This window comes from Papaver somniferum, chromosome 5 (assembly GCF_003573695.1).
Source record: "Papaver somniferum cultivar HN1 chromosome 5, ASM357369v1, whole genome shotgun sequence".
Taxonomy (NCBI): Eukaryota; Viridiplantae; Streptophyta; class Magnoliopsida; order Ranunculales; family Papaveraceae; genus Papaver; species Papaver somniferum.
This window is the reverse complement of record NC_039362.1, coordinates 65,853,352-65,880,995: the sequence shown is the minus strand read 5'-3', so window position 1 is coordinate 65,880,995 and position 27,644 is coordinate 65,853,352. Positions and strand designations below refer to the sequence as shown.

Genomic DNA, 27,644 nt, shown 5'->3' with positions numbered 1-27,644 from the left:
GAAGGTTATATATCTGAAGATGATTTCTGAACTTAAAATTTAAAAAGACTAAGGAATGCAGTTTGTAAACCGTGGCTATAAAAGTTCATGAACCGATTCAAGTGAATCAAATCATCTTTGCTTCAATTGTGTCTTGTGTAGTTACATAAGATTTACTTGCAATTGAACAACTCTCTAACTAGTTCCTTTGAGTCTTTGAACTAGTTATGGTGAAGAAGAACATGGTTGATATGAAATGCTCATATGGCAAACCTTTTGGTTAACTAGTGTTAAACCAACAATGTACATGTTTGGGTACGGTTAACAAACCTAGAAGCGTGCAGTTCATTTGTGTATAACAAGCTAAGTTTTCGATCTAACAGTTGAGAAATATTATCTTGAATCTAAATCAGGTTTTCATTTAACGGTGAATATTGATTGTTTTGTTACCAAGGCAAAACCCTGATTTGAAAGATTATATAAAGGAGACATCTAGGATTGTGTAAAACTAATCCCCACACCTTACGTGTGATACTAGTTTGCGTACTAGAGTCGGTTCTCCTTTAACCTATGGTTTTCTTCTTCTAAAACCAGGTTAACGACTGAAAGAATTCATTTGTATTGTGAAGCCAGACCGATACTACTTTTATCGTAGTTGTGTGATCTGATCTTGCATCTTCTATCGTACGAGTACAATCAGATTGATTGGCTTGAGATTTGATATCTCCGATAGGCAAGATATAAAAAGTAATCACAAACATCTTCGTCTCATTGTTTTTGATTCCACAACATCTTGTTTCGCTACCATACGATTAAGATTGTTGTGAGGTGATTGATTAATCTAGGATGTTCTTAGGGAGTATAAGACCGTATTATCAATTGGTTCATGTTCACCTAGATTACTATCAAAAGACGGAACAAAAACTTTAGGGTTTTTCTGTGGGAGACAGATTGATCCTTTGATAAACTTGTCTGTGTGAGGCAGATTTGTTTATTGTCAAAGCCTGCGATTTTGGGTCGTAGCAACTCTTAGTTGTGGGTGAGATCAGCTAAGGGAATCAAGTGCGCAGTATCCTGCTGGGATCAGAGGCGTTGGGAGTACAACTGTACCTTGGATCAGTGGGAGACTGATTGGGGCTCAACTACAGTCCAATCCGAAGTTAGCTTGGAGTAGGCTAGTGTCTGTAGCGGCTTAATACAGTGTGTGTTCAATCTGGACTAGGTCCCGGGGTTTTTCTGCATTTGTGGTTTCCTCGTTAACAAAATTTCTGGTGTCTGTGTTATTTCAATTTCCTCATTATATTGTTTTATCTTTATAATTGAAATAATACATGTTGTGCGTTCGATCAATCAATTGGAGAATCCGACCTAACGGTTGTTGATTGATATTGATTGACACTTGGATATTGGTCTTTGGTATGATCCCAGTTATTCCTTGTATTTGATTAGTACTCGCAGTTTCTGTTTGAGGAAATCAAATCAAGAGAGAGATATAAACTCGTTGATATACTTTTAATTGATTGAGTCTTGTTGATTCTCTTAAAAGTATATTCGAGTTGGTCCATACATATTGCTAAGCGAAATATTGGGTGGTGTTGTTAGACCACCGCTTTTTCAAAAGAAGCAGTCTTTAGTATGAATGCAAACAGTGTTCCAGGGCCAGATGGCTTTCCTGGCTGTTTTTATAAGTTTTCTTGGGACATAATTGGTGCAGAACTAATTGAAGTAATCCAATATTGTTGGTCTCACTGATTTATTCCTAAGGGATTAAATTCCAATTTTTTATTCCTCCTTCCAAAAATTCAAGGTGCAAGAAGAGCTGGTCAATTTAGACCTATTGGTCTAGCTAACTTTAATTTCAAAATATTCACAAGAATCATTACAACTAGAATAAGTACTTTGATTGAGAGATTGATCTCACCTCAGCAAAGTGCGTTTATTAACGGGAGGCCATACATGATAAAATTGTATTAGCTTCAGAGATGATTAATAAAATGAGTATTAAAAGAAGAGGAGGGAATGTTGGTCTTAAATTGGATATAACTCAAGATTTTGATTCCTTGAGTTGGGAATTCTTGTTTGAAGTCCTTAGAAGATTTGGTTTTTCTGAAGTTGGCATTAATTGGATAAGGAAAATCTTTGAGTCTGCAATGATCTCTGTTCTTGTTAATGGAGGTCCATATGGGTTTTTTGGAGTTGGTAGAGGCCTCAAACAAGGTGATCCTATATCACCAATTTTATTCATACTTGCAGAGGAAGTTCTCAGCAGGAATATCTCAAAACTGGTGCAAGAATGCAAGATACAAGCAATGGTAACAAGAGGTAATTGTCATCCTTCACACTTGATATTTGCAGATGATATCTTCATATTTTGTAATGGACAAAAAAGATCATTAGATAGTCTGATGAACTTATTAAGCAAGTATCAGTCTTCATCTGGACAAGTTGTCAATAGGAGCAAAAGTAAGTGCTTTGTTGGTGGAGTTCCTGAGGCAAGAAGAAATGCAATTGCTGATAATCTACAAATGGGACTATCAAAACTTCCTGATACTTACTTGGGAGTCATTTTAAATCCTGGTAGAGTCAAAACTTACCAAGTTTGGGGGATGGTAGAGTTAATGCAGAAGATGCTAGATGGATGGATGGGTAAGTTACTTGCTTTCTCTGCAAGACTAACATTGGTAAAGCATGTTCTTTGTAGCATTCCCATTTATAATATGGCAATATACAAGTGGCACAAGTCTGTTATTAATGAATGTGAGAAAATCATAAGGAATTTCCTTTGTTCTGGTGATCCTGTAGTTAAAAAACTAATAACTGTCAAATGGGATGAAGTAAATGCTCCAATAATTGAAGGTGGCCTAGGATTAAGGAGATTGGAAGTTATGAACAAGGCATTGCTAATGAAGCTATTGTGGAAGATTGAAACAGAAGATGTTGAGTGGACTCAATTTATGAGAGTAACATACAAGAACAAGAATAATGAATGGATTACTTCTTACAGACAATCATCTATTTGTCCAGGAATTAAGTGGGTAATTACTGAGATAAATGAAAGCAAAAGATGGATTGTGGGAGATGGAAAATCAATTTCAGTGTGGCATGATAAATGGATTAAAGACTATGCTCTCATTGAGAGACATGCAGATGATCAATATGTTCAGATGAACATGAACTTAAAAGTTGCTAATTTGATTGTGGAGGGTGTATGGCAAATCCCAACTCAAATGTTTAACTTTTTTGAAAGGAATGAAGTACCAGCTATTGGAGGAGGCCCTGACAAGCTAATATGGGAGAAGGATTTAAATGGAAAATTTCCTGTAACAAGTGCATCTTAACAAATAAGGAACAAATACCTTGTTTTGCCTTGGACAAAGCAAGTATGGGATCCAAGTGTGCACCCATATACTTCTACTAATTTATGGAAGATCTTAAGAGGAGCTTGTGCCACTGAGGAATCAGTAAGGAAGAAAGGTTTTCAAACAGTATCAAAGTGATACTTGTGTGGTAATGCACAAGATACAATGAAAAATATTTTATGGGAATGCTCTTTTAGCACAAAAATATGGCATTCGCTGGGAGGAATTTATTGCTTTCTTAATCTTTCATCATTTGAAGAAGTTCTGAGCTTTGCAAAAAAGAAGAGTAAAACAATTCAAGAAATATGGTATAATTGTGCATTCAAGGTGATGGTGGAACTTTGGCATACCAGAAACAAGAAGATCTATGAGAATGAAGAGCCTAATTTTGAAAGATTCAAATTGAGCATTCTGTCTTACACAAAGGAATGTGGATTAAGAATGAAAGGGACAAAATGGGGTAATACATATGATCTACAGATCTTACTTCACTTTAAAATCACAGGTATTGCTACAAAGATGGCAGAGGTAAAACAATGCTTCTTCAGATTGCCTGGCAATGGACAAGTTCTGATATGCTGTGATGGTGCTTCAAAGGGTAACCCTGGAAATGCAGGACTGGGTTTTGTAGCAAGAAATGAAAATGGTAAATGCTTGGGAGCAGTTTCTGGAGGATTGGGGATAGCAACAAATTATCTGGCAGAAGTTATGGCATTGATAGTTGTTGGTGAATGGGTTGTGCAGAAAAACTATAAAAAGGTATGCTTCAGGATTGATTCAAAAGCAGTTTTACTAGCTTTCAGTAATAACAAAATACCCTGGATTGTTTAGAATAGATGGAAAAACATTAGCAAACAAATTTCAGAAATATCTTTCGTTCACTCTTATAGAGAGATAAATTTTTCTGCTGACAAAATGGCCAAAAAGGGAGTGCTTCTTGCAAGAGGAACAATAATATACTATGAGGACAAGCCAGATTTCTTGAATCAACTGGAGGAGGAGGATGGCATATACTTCAGATTCAGCTCTTAAAAAAATTTTATGTATTGATGTATTATGCACTGTTTTTTCTCTGATTAAGCCAAGTTCTGGCTTAAGTCTTGCTGTTTGTTACAGCTTTTATTGGGCTTAACTGTTTTGGCTTGTTTTATTTTTAGTTAATTCTGGGACTTGATCTTTTCTTGGCTTTATTTGTAAGTTGTAATTTTGATATCTTTGGTTAATAAAATTTCATGATTTAGAAAGAAAAAAAAGTGTGATTATCTGAAACAATTATCGGAAATTCCTGATTGTTTCTTTTGGCAGAGAGATTCTCTCTTTCCCTTTCTTCTGGAGTCTTTCTTCATCAAAACAAGAATTGTTTCAATATGGGTGAGGAGGAACCTTTTTCCAGAAGCGATTATCAACTCTTTCCTCTGATTCTTTTGAGTTGATCTTATAGGGTAGTGGTATAATCTGTCTTTCTACTGAGAAATGGTCTTTCAGTTTTTTAAGACAAGAAACTTCTTTCAATATTTTTACCACCGTATGTTGAAGAAGTATAAGTTTCCTTTCAAGTGACTAAAAGTTGTATTCCTTAAGATCACTTACACGGAATCGGTTCAAAGTTTCCTTTGCACAAGATTTCGTTTGATCATCAGTAGATCTAGAAGCTGGTTTCTTATCCTCTTCTGACTCGATGTAGTTAGACAAACTACCATCATCTTGATTTGTTTCAGATGTAACTAAACCGGTTTTATCACAATCTGTAAAAGTCGAGCAAGGACTTTTAGTTTCCTCAACATCAGATGAAATCACAACAACATCATTAGTCAGAGTCATAGGACGCGCCTCTTTTTCTTGAGTAAGAGTTTTACCAAGAGCTTCTAATTTGACAGTGAGATCCATATTCTCTTTGGCCAGAGTATTCAGTTGAATGTCTTTATCCCTGATCTCCTGTTTAAGAAGATTTGACTCTGTCTTTAATATCAGCACCTTAGAAGACAAAGATTTTATAGGCTTTAGGAGTTTTATCAACTCTTTATCAGCATCCTCTTTTCCATCAGAGAACGACATAGATGTTTTCGCAACTCCTGGATCATGAGTTAACGAAGTGGTAACATCTTCAACTTTTGAGTATTCATACTCTTGCATAATGTTAACTGAATCAGACATAGATTCAATTTCTTATACGTTGGATCGCACCAAACACATATTGTTAGATCTTTTCGTGTTTCCCTGCTCTGATACCAATTGAAAAACGAGGGTACCCAAATATACCTCAGTCTAAAACTTTTCCACCTATAAGTGATTTCTCCGAAAGTGATTGTCTATGGACTGAGTCGAGACAATACAACTAATCGGTTCACACTTCGTGTGATCGTCTATGGATACGAAATCGAGACAATACAACAACGAAGTATGTTTACTTGATAAAAGGTTCGGACTTAGCCAAACACAACAGGATTACTATCAAGTAAATAGGAATTAATGTTTGTGTAATTTAATTTAAATTATAATAGCAACAATTATAATTGCGGAAAATAAAAGTAAATGACACAGCAAGATTTTGTTAACGACGAAACCGCAAATGCAGAAAAACCCCGGGACCTTGTCCAGAATTGAATACTCTCAAGATTAAGCCGCTATACAAAATCAAACCAACTTCGTATAGTTGAGACCAAGCAATTAAACCTATAGTTCACCTAGTTCCGTTTGTATTCCCACGCCTCCAACTTGTAATAAGTCACGTACTTGGAATAATTCCTTTGGTTCGTATTCCAAACAGTAAAGGAACAACAAATTTTTTGGTAACAACTCTTTTCAACCAAGTGATGTGAGTTCGACAAAAGGCTCTTCCGTTTATCCCAATAAACTCTTTTGTCAGGTCCTTAGATCTATCTAATAACAACTACCAAAGTAATTGTCAAGATATTGCAATCAATACTTTGAATCATAAAGAATTGTATTGATGCCGATCTACTCAACTAATCATCCAATCTACCACAAGGATAAACCTATTATAGTTGGATCCTCTTTAACTGAAACAAGTATTATGCACACCAAAGATTATGAACCCAAATTATAAATCTTCAAAGTCTTCTTTGTCCTCAAATCTTCTTAGATCTTCAATAAACACCTGCACACAATCAACTTGAATCTCTTGTGATCATTCACGCACATAATGAAGTCTGTTAACAATGGATTATCACAAGACGTCTTTAGATCTACAAACAGTCTAAAGATCCCCGTCTAAACTTCGATCTAGTTTGAGTGAATCTTATATCAGAAGAGAAGATTCTTAAGCATGAACAAACTAGGTGCAATTAAAGTTCAATAACCGTTAGTCAATCAAATCAATCGAAAACTAATAATAAACCGCAATTATCTAGTTTCCCACCAATGGTACTAATAGAGCTTCTCAATCCAAAAGAAGTCCTTAAACCGAGCGGCCGTAAGAGATTTCGCCTAATTAGGTTACTTTCCTCTCTGAATAGGCGGCTCCACCAGTAACAACACAACTAGGTAGTTTTGCTGACTCTGAGGATTAGTTTGCTCGAAATGCAAACTTTGATATTTATAGACCAAGGAAGTTTGGACACCAAGGAATTTCCAAAACCGAAAATATTTTCAAGATATGCAATATATTCCAAATTCGGTTTCCATAATTCTTGAAAATGCTTTGTCCAAACATTAACCGAAAATCTCTTAGAAAATCTCCAACTAGTAAATGCACATTATAATTTTTATTTTCCAAAAATAAAATTAAAAACCTTAATTAAAAGATTCTCAACTTATTTTTTCGATCCGGGATTTTTTTCCTTTAGCTATTAAGGAATATTTTTGAACAATAAAAGATAAGTGTTACTGCACATGTTCAAAGTATGTCGACATCTTAACTTAGTAAATCATATTTCATATTTACTATCATTGAATCGATTTTCCACACTTTCAAACAAGTTTAGAATTGGTTCATCTGACTTCCAAGAACTATGTGATTGATCAAGAACACTCAATCACCACTCATGGGTTTCACGGTTCTAGCAAAATAAGTTTCGGTTCTACCTCCATGTGAGTACTGGATTTACTCACACTAGCTTTCCAAAAATTCGGTTGACTAGGTACTAGGATCGGTTCCCACATGTATATGGTATCTAACTTGTATTTGTTTCACATGTCCATAGGATCGGTTCCCAATGTCTAAAAACGTGCTGCACATGTTCATAGGATCGGTTCCCAGTGTCTAGAAACGTGTTGCACCTCTTACAAGGATCGATTTCACTCTTGTGATCGGTTTCACCTCTTACTAGGATCGGTTCCCCTTTGCCTAGAGTTGGTCATACCAAAAACACTAAATTGATCATACCATCTCAGGTGATTACTTAAGATCGGTTTCACTAATAAAAGTCATACCAATACAAAAGTGAGGCCTTGTGAATAGTTTAACCAAGAACATAAACAAGTCATGAGCGGTTATACTAATCACACATATTGGTAGTTCAAAAGATATGCAATGAATAACAATACCAATAAGCCTGGCGATTTGCCTTTCGATTTACAAAACAAGTTCATGAATTTACTTCCTTTAAACGAATGTAAAACATTGTTTCCTAAGATGAAATCTTCACCTCATACCCATACATAGCATTCAAACGTTTATGTCGATGTCTTATATACGAAGGCCAAAAGATAAGCGTTATACTTCGAATTGTATTCCTTAATACTACGTCTAACTAGAATGTAATCATTCATGCTTCGCAGTTATGTTTTCAATATGCACGACTTGAAAGATATGTTAGGGAATGAAACAGTTCAAGACAAATATTACTAACCTCAAGTGGAAGGATGATGTCGTCGTTGTAGCTCCTTACTTCTTCATTTCTTCAAGTCTTCGTAATACCTGTAATGTCTCATATCCTAATAATTTCAAGCTAACCTATACGAAGTTGGCTCTAGTACATAATCAAGCGACTCTTTAAATGAGTTTTGGTTCACTAAAATATGACAACCAAACTTGACATACCAACGCTTGGTGGGTTCAACCGAGTTATGCTCTAACAACAACATCAAAACTAACATAGAAGAATGCAAGCAACATCAACATTGGTTACACAACAACTACTTCAGAATGGACATAAGCCACTCTCTTGCAGTTACTAGGAAAAATCTCAAGGACTAGCAGGACATTGAAGAGGAAATTTGGAAGACCAAAAGTAGAGATCAACTAATTAAACTGGGAGATCAAAATACCAGATACTTTCACAGAGCCACAAAAAGTAGAACCAGGAGACACAAGATTGATACAATACAAGATAATAAAGGTGATTGGATAACAGACTACCAAGAAGTGAAAAACTGCTTTACAAAACACTTCTCAAATATGGCTACTGCTGAAATCACCAACATAAACCCAAAAATTATCAACCTTATCCCCACTACTATAACCACAAATGACAACTTTATGCTGAATAGAATTCCAGACTACAATGAGGTTAAATCCATTCTGTTCAGCATGGCTAGTGATAAAGCTCCAGGACCTGATGGCTTCCCTCCTAATTTCTTCCAAACTAACTGGGAGATGCTGGGAAATGACATTGTCAAAATGATTCAACATTTCTTCCCTTCTGGTTACATGCTCAAACAAATGAACTCCACCTTCATCTCTCTCATTCATAAATTTGACAACCCATCTTCTCCAAGTCACTTTAGACCTATCAGTCTTTGCAACACAACTTATAAAATCATCTCCAAACTCTTAGCTCAGAGAATGAAACCTTATTTCAACAAGATAATATCCCATACCAATCTGCTTTTATACCTGGCAGACAAATCTTTGATAACATAACCATAACTCATGAGATCATTCACACTATGAGGTCCAAGAGAGGAACAAAATGTGAAAATGGAAGCATGGGAATAAAAATTGACATGGAAAAAGCCTTTGACAGAGTGGATGGGAACTTTTAAGTCACCATCATGAAGAAGATAGGTTTCAATGATCAGTGGTGTAAAAATATTATGCGGTGCATTTCCACCACTACCTATTTGTTCTTATTAATGGTTCACCAGATATTTTTGAAAAAGCGGGGGTCTAACAACCTCACCCAATATTTCGATTAGCAATCTGTATGGACTAACTCCAATATACTTTATAGAGAATGAACTAGACAGTCAGACTCAATCTAGATAAAAGTATATCAAAGAGTTAATAACTCAATCTCTCGATTTGATCTTAACTCAAGCAAATGGAAATATGCGAGTCTTTATCAAATACTAGAGAGATAAACTTGGATGGTACCAAAGACCAATATCCAAGTGTCAATCAATTTAAATCAACAACCAAAGGTTGGATTTTGTAATTCATTGATCTTAACGCACAACCTGTGATATTTCAATTATATAAAAAAATATAATGCGGAATAGAAATAACACAGACACCAGAAATTTTGTTAACGAGGAAACCGCAAATGCAGAAAAACCCCGGGACCTAGTCCAAATTGAACACCACACTGTATTAAGCCGCTACAGACACTAGCCTACTACAAACTAACTTCAGTCTGGACTGTAGTTGAACCCTAATCAATCTCACACTGTTTCAAGGTACAGTTGCACTCCATACGTCTCAGATCCCAGCAGGATGCTACGCACTTGATTCCATTAGCCGATCTCACCCACAACCAAGAGTTGCTACGACCCAAAGTCGAAGACTTTAATAAAAAAATCTGTATCACACAGAAAAGTCTATGATAATAGATAAATCTGTCTCCCACAGATAAACCTAAGAGTTTTGTTCCGTCTTTTGATAAAATCAAGGTGAACATGAACCAATCGACAACCCGGACTTATATTCCCGAAGAACAACCTAGAGTTATCAATCACCTCACAATAATCTAAATCTTTTGGTAGTGAAACTAGATATTGCGGAATCACAAACGATGAGACGAAGATGTTTGTGATTTCTTTTTATCTTGCCCTATTGGAGATATAATCTCAAGTCAATTATTCAATTGAACTCGTACGATAGAAAATGGCAAGATCAAATCGCTCAACTACAAGAGAGGTAGTTTCGTCTGGCTTCACAATCCCCATGAAGTCTTTCAGTCGTTAACCTACATGGTCTCCAAAATAAACCTAAGGTTAAAGGAGAACCGACTCTAGCAAAACCAACTAGTATCACACAGGATGTGTGTGGATTAGTTTTCCAGTTGCTAGATGTCTCCTTTATATAGTTTTCAAATCAGGGTTTGCAATCTTAGTTACCTTGGTAACAAAGCATTCAATATTCACTGTTAGATGAAAAACCTGATTTAGCCAAGCTAATATCTTTCAACCGTTAGATCAAAACTTAGCTTGTCACACACAAATGAAATGTATTTCATTTAGGTTTGAGTAACCGTACCTAAACGTGTACATTTAGTTGGTTCACAAATAGTAAACCAATAGTTAGCCATATGAGAACTTTCATATTAACCGTATTCATCTTCTTCACAACTAGTTCAAATGACTTCAAAAGAACTAGTTGAAGAGTTGTTCAATTGCTTAGGTCTTTATGAATAGACACAATTGAAACAAAATCGTTTTGATTCACTTGAAACAATTCATGAACAATATAGCCACGGTTTGCAAAGATTGCATTCCTTATTGATTTATTGTTTAAGTTCATGAACTTCCGATTTGAGAAATATAACCAGCTTAGGTACGCGTACGGGTACGTGTACCATAGCTACCGGATTTGAGTTTAGAAACTCAGCAGAAATTTTAGGTCGAAAACTTTCGTGGGTACGCATACCTAAGGTGACTGGTTTAACAATTTGCAAACTTACAAACTCAGCGGAAGTTTTCGAACCTGTCTCCTTCACCAATACCGTATGCACACATATGCACACACTTGGTTTCCGGCACATGGATTTATACACTAATGTGCGAACACACTATATATGCTTATATCCATAGTTGGTTACGTAATCACAACTCTACATTTCAATCATTGAAACATTGTTCTATAATGTTATAACAGTCGTTATTCACAACTATCGTCATCAAAGCTATTTTCAAGATTGAAACGTCATCATGACTTTCGTCGCGGGTTAAGATGAAAAGTGGTTAAAGCGAAAGCTTACCAACCGAGAAGATTAGCATGGCCGCTGCGCAAGGATGACACGCACAAATCGAGAAATGGTCCAAATTTTTTTTGATTTCTTTTCCTCTGTACCAGATTTTTTTTTTCCACTGTATGAGAAAGATGTATTGCGTTTTTTTTTTTGGTTTTTTTTCCTCTTCCTGCATATTATGAGAAAGATGAACCTGTCCCCTATCATGATCTTTTCCATTGTCTGTCGTTCTTTTTTTTGTTAAAGCCCCATCAAAAGATAGCTTCTGTAAATAATAGCTTCAATTTGAACATCTCTGGCGAGGCGGGCAGGATTGTACTGTTGGATTATGTGGCACATGACTTAGGATGACACATGTAAAACTAAACTTGACTTGGTCCAAGTATGACGTATCCAACACTAGGCACTTAAGGATTGCATGTGTCAATTAACAAGATATGTGTTAGTATATTTGAATGACACATGTCGGTGATTAGCTTTGATGGAAAGCTAAAAATTGCTCTTTTATATCTGAGAGAGAACAATTATTCTCTTGCCCTAGTAATGAAGTTGTTGAATTTCCATCTCTCATGAACAGCCACTAGAATGGTCAGGGTAAAGAAATATATAGTCCTCTAACTTATCTTGAAGTCGTAATTTTAGTACAATCTTATCGAGCATACTGATTGAAGCTAGACAAACACATTGAAGTATCAGAAAGCCAAAGGAATATAGCTACGACTCAAGGTATGTATAATTACATCTTGTAATTTAATTGTGGTAAACATAATAATCCTAGATCCTATAATCTTTTACATGAATTTGTGTTTTCTATCATGATTAGATTTTCCAACATGTACTACACTTTCCCTACTCAAACTAAAACCAGCTGGCCGATCCAGTTCCAACGATGTCCGCTTTCTTATCCATGTTGGCATTTCGGCATTTCCTCCATCAGTCAGTTCTTCTGAAAATTTTATTTATTCCTCCCATGTGGTTTTGCTATCCGGTACATTCCTTGTTCCGTAATTCGCATTTTCTTCTAAGCGTTTTCCTCTTTAAGTTAGATGTACTGTTTTTAAACGTTTCCCCTTTTGAATTGGTGGTAACTTCGCATTTTGTTTTAAGCGTTTTCCGTGTAACTCTGAAAAACAATGTCTACGGTAACTGTGGCAGTGCTAATGGCGCTAGTCCAAATTAGTAGGACATCATCTAGTTCGTCAAAAAAAAAATGCCACTGACTAGTTAATAACCTAACTATGTAAAGGGAAGTATTTCATAACCATAGAAACCTAGTTTTCTGCAAAGACTAGTTTCCATGATCTGTTATAGTTTTCCATGACCAGTGTCGTATGCACAGGTATATGACTTAGATCAAAATACAAGATTCATCTTGTTGTAAAAGGACCTCTTATTATTTACAAGTAGTTGAAAAGCTTGGCTGCAAAGAATTAAATCCATGCTCAAAAGGCAATGAAGAACCTAGGTTGATTCTATCACCAAAAACTTATGCAGCATAAGTTGAGGTCTCAACAAGAACTAAAAGTTAGTAAATCTCTTTTGCTGTAAAAACAAAAATTGGTGACTTTACTAAAGAAACAAAGTATCTTGCTTGCCACTTCCAATCTCTTCGGTATACTCTCAAATATCAAATGTCCAACTGTTCTTGTTCTCCTGAATTAATCAACAATGCAATTCTCCTGAATTTCTCAGGAAATAACAACCAAACCGAAATCCAAAGCGAAACAGATAGTTTGCAAGTAGGACATACCGACATAACATACTAGCTAACACCATTTCAACAAGTATAAATCCATGGCAGAAACTAAATGACAACATTAATAAGGAATAAATTGTCTAAAATCCCACAGTTGAAGGATGAACAAACAAACTAGCTACTAGGAGGATGAATTCAAGAATAACCCATTAATGGAATGGTTCAGTGAACAAACAAAAATGATAGAAACATACTAATTAACACCCTACATACTTGCTTGATTGATAAGTCTGGACAAGAATTTTGCAATCTTTTCTCAACTTCTTTGAAGAACCGAATATGTCAGTTGGTGAAGCTTTACCGATTTCTAGGATAGTCTGGTAAACCATTTCCAACACTCATCAACTATGACAATACCCAAACTTATGTATCCCTGTAGACATGACAAAACAAAATTCACTTTCATCACATGGTGTGTGTATATCAGGTCCTAACATATGAAACGAAACACAACAACTGAAATAGAATTCAATAAAGAACGATTACACGAATATATATTAAGAACAAGGAGTAGATATAGCATATATATTCACCTGTTTCTCTTCTTAGTCGTACTCTTCTTCAAGTTTCTTGTGATTTTTCTCTTTTTCCTTCTTTCGGCGGCAATGATAGAGTCTATTGAAACTGAGCTTTCAGAATAACTCACTGCTCCTCCATCCTTTAAACCATGAATGTTTTGTTTTCTTACAGTTCCATGCTCCCGGATATATAAAACGACACTACCCAGCTGGCTGAATAGAATTTCACCATTTCTGGAAGGACCCATAAGATGCAGATCATAACGGGGAACACACATAATGCTGTCAAATCTTAATGTATAAAGGTTACTCCAAGATTCTTGAACTCCATAATCTTTCATTATCCATACTCCAAGAGTTTCTTTAAATCTGGAAAGTCGACAAAGGCGCCCATCCAACACTCCCATATCCATATAATATTGATCTTCGGGTAGTGCTGTTGGTAGTTTCACTTCTTCAAATTTTTCTTCTCCCATCTTCAGTGAGACTATCCTCTTGGAGACCACAGTATTTACCTTCCATAACCAATGAAAAGCTCCATTGAAAAACACCCCAGCCTCCATATAATTATTCAGCATATGGTTGTCAGAGTCAAAGCTGCTCCATGAGTTGGACTTGAGAGAGTAAATGTGTACTGACTGTTCATATGTAAGAACACTTACTAAGTAGTAATCATCTGTCCGGTGATCGTAACCTAAGGCATATAAAGCACAGGTGATCGTAACCTAAGGCATATAAAGCACAGTCGTCGATTTTATAATTATTATTTATATCAAATTTTGGTTTTCTCAATTTCTTGCAGTCATGAGTGGCCAGGTTCCACACAATATATGATTTTTTCTGAAAATTATAGAAGCAAACTAAGGCATTGCATGAGCCTATCAATTTAATCCTACTTTTTGAGAACTTGCAGGGATATTCCATATCACTAATAGCAGCATCCAATGGTGATGACAATGAATCATGACTAACGGTATTAAAACTACTCCCATCCGCACTTTCAACCATTAAATGGTATTTATAATCTTTCGTGGTAAAATCATTATGTATCTTATCAAAATCAGGGATTGAAACAATTCGAAACCAAGAGTTACGAACGCACTTACAGATACATGTCGATTTAAGTGGCACCCTTTTGAGAATCTCGAGGTACATTTCGTCTAGAAGGCTTGACATGTTGTTATTGCGATCAACACTTCCTTCTTCAGTTTATGTTTTCTGGTTGATAAAAAACAATCTAGGGTTTTGATACGTTGGAAATAGTAAGGTTTATTAACCTCAGTATACACAGGCTAATAGATGTTTTAATCTCTGAATAACATAAACTATCCCACTAATACAAAAAGATCCTATAAAGTAGCTAGGAAACAATCCCACGACCAGGGAGAGAGTCCACTAAAACACATTTGATGGTAGATTATCTTTATGGAAATCTAAACATTTTAATCAACCTGGTAGATTTGTGCTTTCTCAAACTGTTCTTGGATCTATAGCAACCCATCAAATGGTTGTCTTCCCTATGCCAAAGAAAGTAACACATTTGATGGTAGATTATCTTTATGGAAATCTGAACATTTTAATCAACCCGGTAGATTTGTGCTTTCTCAAACTGTTCTTGGATCTATAGCAACCCATCAAATGGTTGTCTTCCCTATGCCAAAGAAAGTCACTGATAGAATTGATAGTATCCAAAAAAAATTCTTCTGGAACAAGGATAGTAATGGTAGAAAATGGTTCCCTAAATCTTGGAATATAGTGGCTAGCCCTAAACATATAGGCGGTTTAAACATTAGGAAAGCTGCTGAATTTAACAAAGCCCTTCTTACTAAGCTTGCTTGGAGATTAGTTAATGAACAGGATGCTTTGTGGGTGCAAATTATGGCCCATAAATACTTCCCTAATTTCAACCCATTGTCCAATATAAGTAGTAATGGGTCTTGGATCTGGAGAGGGATTTGTCATGGCCTTGAGATAGTTAAACAAAACTCTTGCTGGGAAATTGCCAATGGTAAAGATATTAACATCTGGAAAGATGTTTGGATACCTAGTCTGAAAACTCATGTCCCTAGTGATAAATATTCTATCCATATGACTAAGGTTTCTCAATTAATAGATAATGATACCAAAACTTGGAATGCAAATCTGTTATATGCTTTATTTCCTAATGATGTGGTTGAACAAATTCTGAGGATTAGAATACCTTTTATGGGTAAAGATCAACTTAGATGGTTGGGTACTAGGAATGGAAGTTTTACTGTCAAATCTGCTTATAATATTTTATTCCAAGATTCTCAGGTAATTCTTAACACCCCTGTTATAAATTTTCCCTGGAAAACTTTTTGGAAAGTTCAGTTGCCTCCCAAAGTCTTCACTTTGTTTGGAAGATTATTCAGAATTGTGTCTCTACAAGGGACAAACTTCACAAGGTTATTAGCAATATTGAACCTACTTGTCAGTGCTGAGGAATCTTGTCAACATTTGCTTATGGATTGTCCTGTCTCTCAAAGAATTTGGTTTGCTATTGGCCATAATCTAGTAGCTTTGCCTTTGAGTTATAACATTTGTTCTTAGTTAACAGATTTGTTCACTGCTAACAATTTCTGGGAAGCTTCTATGCAGGCTAGAATCATATATATATATATGTTGTATTTTCCGGTGTATATGGAGAGAAAGATGTGCCATAGTGTTTGATAAGAAGCAATTAAACCTTACTAGCTTTATCCACTCTGTAAGAGACTTTATTCATGACTGTGAAAATGCAGCAATGTCAGTGACAAGGACTACTACAGTAAATGTATCAAGTACATGGAAGGCTCCAGCTGATCAATTTCTGAAATTAAACTTTGATGCTTCCTTTATATCCATAAATCAACCAATTGGCTATGGACTAATTCTCCGAAATAATGCAGGTGTTTTCTGTGGAAAAGCAGGAGGGAAGGGAAAAGCAGGAGGGAAGGGAAAAGCAGGCACAGGCTATAGCTGCTCTTGAAGCTATGAAGTGGGCTAAAGAAAAAAATATACAATCTCTGGAGTTAGAAGGAGATTGTATTAATGTGGTCAATGCCATCAATGGTAGTTTAGGAGCACTAAAATGGACAACAAATAGTGTTGTTCAAGAATGCATTTCTATTTTGAAAAACTATCCAAATTGGTCATGTATTCTGGTAAAGAGAGATGCTAACAGTGTAGTAGACTGTTTAGCAAAACACTCGAGAATTCATAATGGTAGTTCATATATCAATCGGCTAGATTTCTTGCAAGAAAACTGGATAAGGATAAAAACAAGGGTTATTTTATTTTTGGTACTCAGGATTTGTCCAATTTTTGAGTTTGGTCTAACATTTGTCTAGCTTGGTGTTTGGTACTTGGAAAAAACGTTGACTGTCGTCGACTATTTTGACCAATTTTTAAATTAATTCTGTGGACTAAAAATATTGCGTTTACATCTATACCCCTGAAGCGGGCCTTAGATCCGATGGTTGTAATAAGATTATATGTAGTCTACGGTGAGAGATATTTACTATGCTCTTATATTTCCTCCAATCCTTCGATATTCTTCTCTACCACGTCCATCACGACCTTCACAGCACCCTTCTCCATCTCTTTAATAAACCCATTTTCAATCCAATCCAAAGTTCCTCAAATCCTTCATTAATCTTCTCCACCACCACCATCTCTATCCAAAATTCCCAAACCCTCAAAAACAACAGTTGTAAATATAAAATTGAGAATACAAATTAATTAAATCTCTCTTAAACAGTTTACATGGTTGGATTGATTCCCTTGAAACAGATTCCCATGAACAAATTTTTGGTACAAATTTTTCACCGCAGGCCTTAATGATGTTAATGGTTTGTGATTTGATCTCGCTATTTTTTTCTGGAGGCCTTAATGATGTTAATGGTTTGTGATTTGATCTCGCTATTTTTTCTGGATTTCATTTGATAGGAACCGTGAAAATAGGGTTTGGTGGAATGTTTTCTTTGTTGATTTTGTTATTGTTTTGATCTTCGGATCGTTCGCATCAGATTTCCAATATTAGAACCCTAGATTGAAAAAAGTAATGGATTACATTTTATTTTTATTTTGAAAGAGAGTAATGGATTACATGGATCTGTTTGATGTAATAAGGGGTTCGTGAAAAAAAAAACAAATGGGTTAGGAATACAAAGTGAGAAGTTGTTAACGATGATGGTTGCAGAGGTGGTGGCAGAGAAAGTGATTCCGATGGAAGTGCGGTGGTGGTGATGGGTTTGGAAAATATAGAGAAGATGGTTCATGAATTAGGGTAGTGTATTATTGTAAATTGTGATAAAATAAAGGGTACAATAATAAATTTGTTTTAGTAATTTGATATTATTTATTTTTAAAATAATTATTAATCAAAAGTCATAACTTAACTGAATCAATGACAGTCAACGTTTTTTCCAAGAACGCCAAGATGGACAAATGTTAGATCAAACTCAAAACTTGGACAAACCTGAATACCAAAAATAAAATAACCCTAAAAACAATGTATCAGTTCAGTAATTTTTAATGCATTCCTTTTTCTTATAAAAAAAAAAGACTAGGATCATAAATCTCGTCTATCAGCTACTTTGGCTTTGAGGCACGCGTACGGAATCGGACTGGCGGCCAGACCATAGGATTGTGGGCGTCGGCGCTTTACCATGAGCGTTGAATGCATGCAGTATCTGCATTGTAAAAAATCCAGTCCCGGACGATCAACAAAACGAGTGCAACAAATGGAACAGGCCCAATGTTTAATAGCCCAATTATGGCAGTATATGAGTACATACCGCCTTTGAATCTTATAGACCTTCTTTAACAACAACCGAAAAGGAGAGGTGTTCTCATTTCTTGATCCAACCAATGAATCCAACCAGTAATTGGAAAAGGCTTGCATAATAAAGTACTATGAACTATGGTTCTTTGCATAAAATTGTGCTCGATTTAAGTCTGTCAGACCCTTGCCAGAACAAGAAATGAGAATTTTCTGAGATGGAAATACAAAGAAATATGTTCCAAAAGGCAAAACATATACCATTTGTAAGTTGATTGATTTTTTCATTCTACACAAACGATTCACACTAACATGCCGAAATGGATATTTACAAGAGAGATCGGAAAACAAAATGTTACATATCTGCAGTCTATGTAATTTTAGTTTAACCAATGGTTTCCATGAATGTCTCGATTAATGTCTCGATTATAGTGTTCCCATTCACCATTTTTGTCGTCCCAACGATCAAGTCATATGCCATTCCTTCCTAGAAATCATAAAAGCACCAAGAATTTATGTTAATAGCTTTATAAGAGAGAAATAGGATAGTGAATATCAACCTTCTCTTTAATCTCGTATAAGCACAAAAAAACAAACACATTTCAGTGCATATCCATATCTCATTAGGATTTCAAATTTCCACATTTGAGGAAAAAGTTACTGCACTCTTTTGTTTTCAGATGTTCTTAAAATGTACCTGAGCATTGAGATGACGAAGAGCAGAGAAAGACAACAAGTACTAAGGAGCGCCTCCCATCCGCAACTCTGTAATGCGGTACAAAGATGTCAGCTCTTACAAAATGGGTGTGGCAATAATTCAAAACTTAACATAAAAGAAACTGATTTGTGCATAACATTCAAGTTAAGAAAAAAGATCCTTGGACATACTTGTCAATACTGGCTGGAGCACCAGGAAGCGTGTCAAACGATGGGGTGCTTGAATATCCGCCCTGTAAGCGAAGTAGGAAACCGTATGAATAGGAAGAACAAAGAAAAATGGGAACTGAAAGGTGAGCACTTGATGAAAGTAGAATCTCACTCTCTTAATTTCAGAATGTGGTCCAGGCAGAAGCTTCAAGATCTCTTCAATGGGACGCCTGAAAGCCAATTTATACCAGAAAATTAACCTTAAAATCACATCCAGGGTCTAATCAAAACAACTGAAGCCTATAACCACAGAGGACAGTGTTAATGTTCCGAATATGTGCATTCCCAGATAAATCAATCCATAATGAACAAGTAAAGGGATCTAACATGGTCAGATCTGGATTACTAAAAAGAGGTTTAGAAAATATGCAAGTGATATCTGCAAGCAACTACTAAATTAAGAGATACTGTGGAGCTCGCTACAAAGGTATACTTCATATACTACAAGAGTACTGGGATACACTGCGTTCTCTGTAGAAAGTTTTTAGAATTTTGTATTCCATCCACAATGCATCCCTTAGATTAGAAAAATCAAAATAACCATAATAAGGGGACAGATTAACTGTGGGAAATTTGCTTAAAGTGGAAGAGAATAAACCAAAAGGTTATTCTTACATGCTGTACAGAATAACCTTACCATCCAGATCTAACAGCATGCTGCACAAGCCGTATGCTAAGAGGAGCATATCCCGGGAAGAAACAGGCAATATCATTGGGGCTGTTAAGAAAGCAAATTCAAATGTTTAGCAGCAAATTCAAATGAAATTAGGATAAACAAAATCACACAAGATCAACTTTGTTTTGGTACAGTGGTACACATCACATTTTCCTGCCTTTACATGCAGAGACCAACACAACAAGTCTGAAATGGATAAAAAATCGCATAGAAGAAGAGAAGTATACTAGCTTTGCTTCTTTTTTTTTACTGGTTTTGCATGTCATCATATGATTATGAGTGTTGAATGTTGTGTTATATACAATACTCAACAAGACTTGTACTTACCCACATCCCAGAATGACAGAACTATTACAAACAATATTAGATAGGCTCATTGTAAAGATAGACAGGTAGTATACATGCATACGGTGACACCTAACATTGGTTAATAATAATTTGCACAAGAATGAAGAGCATGACCATATAGGATGCTTTGGAATACAACCGCTGAATGGTTAACTAAAGACAACTTCCTCAATATAAAGAACGATTCATACTTAGCGGTATCAGTATCTTCAACATTAAGTTTCAGTCCATGTTTGATCGTCAGCCAGTTGCCTTTAACCTCCTGCAAGGAAAAAGAGCACAGCATTACATACTATGAAGAAATGCAGTCAGCGTGTATAAAGCCGTTATGCAGTACAGTAAATTAAAGAACATTTGTATAAAAGACTGATCATAACTTATTGGCACAAATTCCAAGTCCAATGTATGTAATACCTGTTTTTTTAACAGTCCAGCCTTTTCCAAATTACAGAGAGTAGCAATATGCTCAAATCCATAGCTGTGCAGAAACTCTCTCCTATGCCAAGAGATAGCGACTAGAGGAGTAAATAGAAAATAATTTGATGAATGCTGTTTCATGCATCTGCTAGTGACTTCTACAACTCAATGAAATCCAAAGAAGAGAGGAAGATCTTTAATTTTGAGTCTTACCTTATATAATCAAATTTCTTTTTAGGTAAACCCGAGTTTGTAATAGAAAATAAGACAAGAAGACGTAGAACGTTGACAATGGGCTCCTGTTTGTGAATCATTTCTTCAATGTACTCGAAGCATCTGAATCATTGTGCCACATACAAATAAACAAGATACTTTGCATCAGAAATATTTCTCCTGTGTTACCTTGTAAACTTGTGTAACTAGATATTAACCGAACACAGCTCAATCTAAATAATAAAGAACTTTTTAAAACAACTTCAAATGGATCAGTAAGTTGACAACCATAATGTACGCTTATATTTCCAATAGTATCAAGTCTTCTTAAATGGCATTTGGTAAATGATACAAAGATCCTTCCAATCCTCTGAACTATTTTTATGCTGATCCATGCACGCGCTCATGGAGCCACAAATATATCCACATCTTCAAATGCCCGTTTTCACTTTCAAGTGTCATGCAATAATTACACCCTCCATTTCACTAGCCTATAAATTTCATTCATGGCCAGAAAATTCCAACTGATGATTGTCAAAACACCAACATTTATTTGAGGGTACTTATGTGGAGGACTCTAACCGAAAGTTGGAGAAAATTTATGATTCTATTTGGTTAAATTGGTTTCTTTCTCCCTTCTGCTTTGCCACAAGATTTCTCGTTGTTTATGTCCCACAGACAGCACAAATAACATACCAAATGCATAGCATACAAACGCAGAGTGTGCAGAGGTGTCTAGATGGACATAAGTATATAATTTCCATCAGAAAGTTATCTCAAGTGTTTGCAGGTATCACCCAACCTAAAAACTGAAATGTTATCTATAAACCATATTATTTATTCTTAATCAGCTAACATACTACCCAATAAGCCTATACAGACGTACCGTTTAAATATTGTGCTTCTCCTCTTCCCATCCATTTAAGAGAATATTAATAACAAGTTCTCAAAATTGACATCAGAAGCTTCAATGTCCGTCTTGCAGAACATTTTTGAAAAGGTAGTACCCTCGGATCTCAACTTACATGTCATAACTCTCTCCATCCACAATTGCGTGATCCATGTCGAGTTTTCCAGAGAATGATGGTTTTGATGTAAACGTAGCCAAATGCTGAGTCAGACCAATGTGCCCCTGAAGTAACTATCAGCAGAAAGACCTGACAATAAAAAAAGTCACTTGTCTCCTAACTGATCATTTTAGAAGTTTAAAAGGATATACTTACAGTAAATGAGCTGAGTTTTTCAACATAATCATTTATTTCTGAAAAAGATCGCTTCTGAAAAGTTAAATAACAACCAAAAAGTCTCAATAAACTGTTCCAAATATAAAAAACAGCTAAAAATACTGAGGTAAACTAGCAACAGAAGTTCTAGATCATTTTAGAATTTAACAAGACATCACCTGAAATTTCACAAAAAAAATATCCTACTTGATAATATATTTCTGACTCATACATAGAAAATCTCTGATTAGTGCTTACAAGTTACAAATGCAAGCTCTCAAATGAATTGTAGTTTCGTAGGACTACAGGATCTAGATTTTTGCATAACTCATACAAACAACCGTATTAGCTTTTAACGTATTTCGTTTCTCCAAACACACAAACCATCTAACTGAAATCCAACATGTAACTGAATATGAGATATAGGCGTTGTCTAGCTAACTTACAGCGGTATGTAATTCCATGTAATCCTGCCTCATATCTTTCGCTTTTTGATTAAGAACCTACAAGGGGATAAGACGCTGAATTAAGCAAAACAAGTTCCAGAGGAAAACAATGAAATAGTAAGAAACCAAGTTGGACCATGGAAAGAATAATGCGCGTCAATAATTAGGCGAGGGGAAATAGATAAACCTGAAGGACAACTCCAAAGTTAAGATCACGAGTCTCCTTGAATAGCTTATCACTAAGATGCAGGTCAAAAAGAGTCAGTGGACTTCAACTATAGCGAAGAGAATACGTAGATAACGATATCAGTATACCTTGAATTAAGCGGAACCTTTGTCTTTTTTCCTTCTTGCAGTTGGTTGCCCATAATAGATGCATCGAGCTCAACAGAACCATTACTGACACGCAGAATCTGTACTGGGACTATATTAGAGAAACTCAAAGCAGATAATATATTTTTCTATAGTGGTTCTTAACTCATATCCCATGCACGAGATATTGTCAAGAGAGATAGCATATACGATATGCGTGAAGTGGTTTAGATCACCAAGAGTTTGAGTATATCAATGTTATCATGTGAAGTACATTCTTATTCGGCTGGCAAAGAGTGGGTTCCACAAAATATGTCATGTTTATTGCAAGAAGACATGAGTCACATGACAGTTATGAAGATACATGATACACTAAGAATGAAACTGATTTCATGTGTATTCAAGGCTTTATCATGTGGGTCAAATAAGTAGAAGAACTTTAACTGAACCAGAAGAAAAACAAAGATTACACATTCATTAGATTGATCAATCTAGTTGAGTGTCAGTTGCAATTGAACCATATGCTTCACAGAGAATAAAAATCACGTGTTAATTGTACAGCATACCTCATCCATTAGGCCTTCATATGTCAACTGGACACACATAGGTGTAACCATGTCTACCCGCATACATACATATGCAAAGGTCATTATCTCATAGCAAAAATCTCAACTGGTTATCTGTTTTAAGATGACCTGAGCTAGCTACAAATGACTGCTCATAGCACTTGCTAACAGTTAATGTCGAGATGCACAAATTATACCCTATGGGGATATTCTTTTGCAGTAGTATATAAATAGCTACCTCTCTATCCAAAAGGATGAGTGTAAAGCAACTTTATCAGTAACATCAACAAGGCATGCCACCAAGTATTTTACAAAGAAGTGAAAAACGTAGATTACATCTGATGTGCTGACTGGCTCTTCTACTTGTATACGGGTTAGAATTTCTGAGATCCGTGCTGACGCTTTGCCTTTAGCCCTCACATTCGGTATAACTCCAAATGAATACTATAAACATCAAACGTCAAGCATGATAAGGAGAAAATACAGAAGATATGATCACTAACTTCTAGTAAGATTGTTAGAGGGAACCTAGATATAAACTCAATTTGAGCACCACTAGATAACGATATAATAAATAATAAACTATGAGGTACCATTATCGCATTTATAAGATTTTGGATACAAACCTCCAGTTTATGTATAGATTTAGCGATATGCCAAAGAGCACTCGTATCACCATCAACCAGGTAGTCCTATCTTGCAAAAGATCATATTGAATTAAGTAGAATGTTAGTCGGAAATTGGAATTACTCTATAAGCAAGATCAAGTTCAAATGAAAGCACATCCTCATCCAACGGAATCATGTATAAGGGGTACTCCCCAATAGTGAGTAGGTGGTGAACTTTTTCCTCCTCAAAAATCTGCATCACAGTAAGCAACACCATCACATAAAAAATTGTAAGAAAGTGAGAAAGACCGCCTCGTTAACAATGAAAGTGTGTTACAAAATTACCAGTAATTAATCAGTTACTGAGTTACATGCTACTGAAATTTGGATAGTTGAGAAACAACATTGAATAACATAAGCAAGAGGTTATTCACAATACCTAAGAGCTTTACAAAGTGGTAGAGCACAGGAAAAGAATGTTTAGTCCTTACTTCTGTGTGTTAGTCTTAGTTGACAATTAACCTGTACTGGTTTAAGCCTTAGAAGGTATTTTATGCGACAACGCAAATGAAACAAGTCTAACTGTCTAACTTTAACCAGGGCGTAAATCACATGCCACTCCTTATCTTTCTATCCTAGTTACAAGAAGAAAAAAAATGATCAGAAAGGTTCTTTTCTCAGTCAAATTAACCAAAAAATCTGGAAAATAGAGCCACCTATCTACAAGGAGGTGGCAAATAGATTATATAGGGCTATTATATTCGATACTATCATTTGCGTCACAGACCTCGTGGGGCCACAATTTGACTCAAATGTACAATATACCCATACTGAATATCTTTCAGACGACCCTCCACTCACAACTTCACAGAAACGGTAGAAGATAAGCCTTCTAAGGTTCGGCCACATCATGGAAAAGCTAAGGTTTTGAAACCATCTTCAGAGTCCAGACCAGTAAGCCAGTAACTATTTTCTATACATAATATGTCCCTAATACTTCACTTGAGCTTAAATATACACCTCCAACTACAACCTCATCCAAAATTAAGCAAGCAAACAACCCAACACCTCTTCATAATGATAGTCGATCTTTCAATAAGAAACTAGTAAGTAATCACAAGTCTAAGATATCTCACCTTTTCACATGCAACGGTACGTCGAGGAACGAAATAAACTGAATACTCTCTTTGAATTCCTTTAGATAAATCATTTTGAATGTGAGCAGAGATCAGCTTCACTAGATTCAGCTGTGACCTTATAAGGTAAACCACCTTCGTGCATTCTGTTTGTACTGGTTCCGACGACAAACGCCGTAACTCTACTCCATGTTCCTGTCATTAAAAATTATCATATAGCAAGTAGTCAATCAACTAGGGCAAAAAAATAATAAAAATGACTCACAAGATAATCAAAATGTACCTTGAGAATTGATGTTTGAATGATTAATGAGAGTGATCCACTAAGTTTCTGGTCCACAATTAAACACTTATTCCCCCGAATCTGTCAAACCATGAAAATACACGGAAATGAAGTCATTCAATTTGGAGAGAAGAAACAAAAAAAAACGAAGTGTTATAGAAAACTTACGTTTCTGAGAATTTTAAGAAGATCATTATGTGATTGTTCTCTGAATTCAATACAGAACATGATTAAGAGAACAAAACTCAATGGTACCAATTTTACAGAATATTCATTTCAATTCGGGAAAAGAAAGGAAATGAGAGGTTTAGGGTTTAAGATTTACCTGAGAGAAGTGAGATCCAGGGGCGCATTATCTAAATTTGGAATTTGCGCCATTGTGCCATTCAGATTCAACAGGTAAATGGGTTCTCCTAGTATCCGAGAGAGAGAGAGAGAGAGAGAGGGAGAGAGGACTATTGCTTTATCGAACGATGATCAGAAGGAAAAAAAATGGCAAATGAGTAACAGGTTATGCATCTTATGATAGCTGAAATAAATGGGCCTTCGCCTTCGGATATATCGGAAATCCATTACCACCTTTTCTTGAGAAAAAGTGAAACACGGTGTTTGGATGGCGCATTCAGAAATTGCTTTTCGAGTTCTGAAAGTAGAAAAGTCAAAAGTCAGTTTAGCAACTTTATTTTAAAACGACTTTTAAGAACATGAAAGTCAACTTTTTGTGAAGCAAAACTTTTCGAGTTCTGAAAGTAAAAAGGTCAGAAGTCAGTTTGGCAATTTCATTTTAAAACAACTTCTAAAAGCATGAAAGTCAACTTTTTGTAAAGCAAAACAGTTTTGCTTCAAACTTCTGCTTCTGGTACCCAAACGCGCTATAAAAATCGGCCAAATTAAAATAAATGAAACTAAACAGAAAGAATATCTAATTAAAGCGCTTTACGGCCCCTGGTCATCCAGTAGACTACTTTTAAGAGGTCACTAAAAAAAAATAATTCTAGTTAATTCGCGCAATCTGATTTTAAAGATGAAAATCGGGTTTCCTAATCAAGGGGCCTCATTAAAAAGCAATTGGAAGTAGAACTTCGAGTAAAATGGAGTATCATCGTAAATATCTTCGGTGTTCAAGAAGTTTTGTTAAGTAAATTACATACAGTTTGTCAAAGGGTTGAAGTTTTTCTTTTTGGAAGATAATTTAACAAAGCAAAATGCAACGATGGAACTATTATGCCGGTGTAAAATAATGTGATCGCATTTTCGACCGTTCTAAGAATCAAAAGGGGAAATATGAACTTGTAAATGGTGGTATCCTATATATAACAGATGCTAGTCCTCTTGAAGTCAGTTTTTTCATTACACTGGACGGACCTACTACATCGCTAGAAGGTATGTTGCATTTATTACATCAATTACCCACCATCGTCCATCCAATCATCACATATATCATCAATTATTTCCTTTTATTGACATCTTAAGTGTCTTGATTACTGTGTTTACCTACATTATACGTAGTTATTAGTTAAATTTTTTATTTTTTTGAGTGTAAGTTATTGTTATTTTGTAAGTTGAATTACCACATTTATCGCAACCCATTGTAAGAGTATGTAGGATTACACTAGTCATGTATGCAACTTCCTCCAAAATATGAATGGGACATTGTGCATCCATCATATCAAATTACATGATAATGCCTACAAGCAAATTAAAGACATAACAAGTAAAAAAATGATATGTTTTTTTTGAAGCATATAAGATGGGATAGTGTGAATATAATGAATCAAGATACAATAGAAAAAAAATCAAAGATATTTTTTTATATACATCATCTCGTATGATTTATGATATATTTTTTTTATTGTAAAAGGCATTCCAACTTATTCATATGGATGATGAAGAAAAAACCATTAGGCCTAAAAAATAGGAAAACAAAAAAACACTAGGAAAAACTATAACTTATTATTTTTGTTATTTCTTTTTCTTTACTAAACCTTTTCTCCAACTTCAGCC

General features: G+C 35.5%; 1 protein-coding gene and 2 pseudogenes across 1 annotated transcript; 1 reads left to right on the top strand and 2 right to left on the bottom strand.

Annotated features, from left to right (window-relative positions):
* Positions 1–11,393: 11,393 nt before the first annotated feature.
* Positions 11,394–11,507, top strand: LOC113284744 (annotated as a pseudogene).
* A 1,818-nt stretch (positions 11,508–13,325) lies between these two features.
* Positions 13,326–14,294, bottom strand: LOC113277478 (F-box/kelch-repeat protein At3g06240-like). Its single transcript, XM_026526564.1, has 2 exons — positions 13,718–14,294; positions 13,326–13,557 (listed from the first exon to the last, which is right to left on the bottom strand). The coding sequence occupies exons 1-2, from the start codon at positions 14,278–14,280 to the stop codon at positions 13,548–13,550; spliced, it is 573 nt and encodes a 190-aa protein (XP_026382349.1). The 5' UTR covers positions 14,281–14,294; the 3' UTR covers positions 13,326–13,547.
* A 4,428-nt stretch (positions 14,295–18,722) lies between these two features.
* LOC113281770 lies at positions 18,723–26,138 on the bottom strand (annotated as a pseudogene).
* Positions 26,139–27,644: the final 1,506 nt, after the last annotated feature.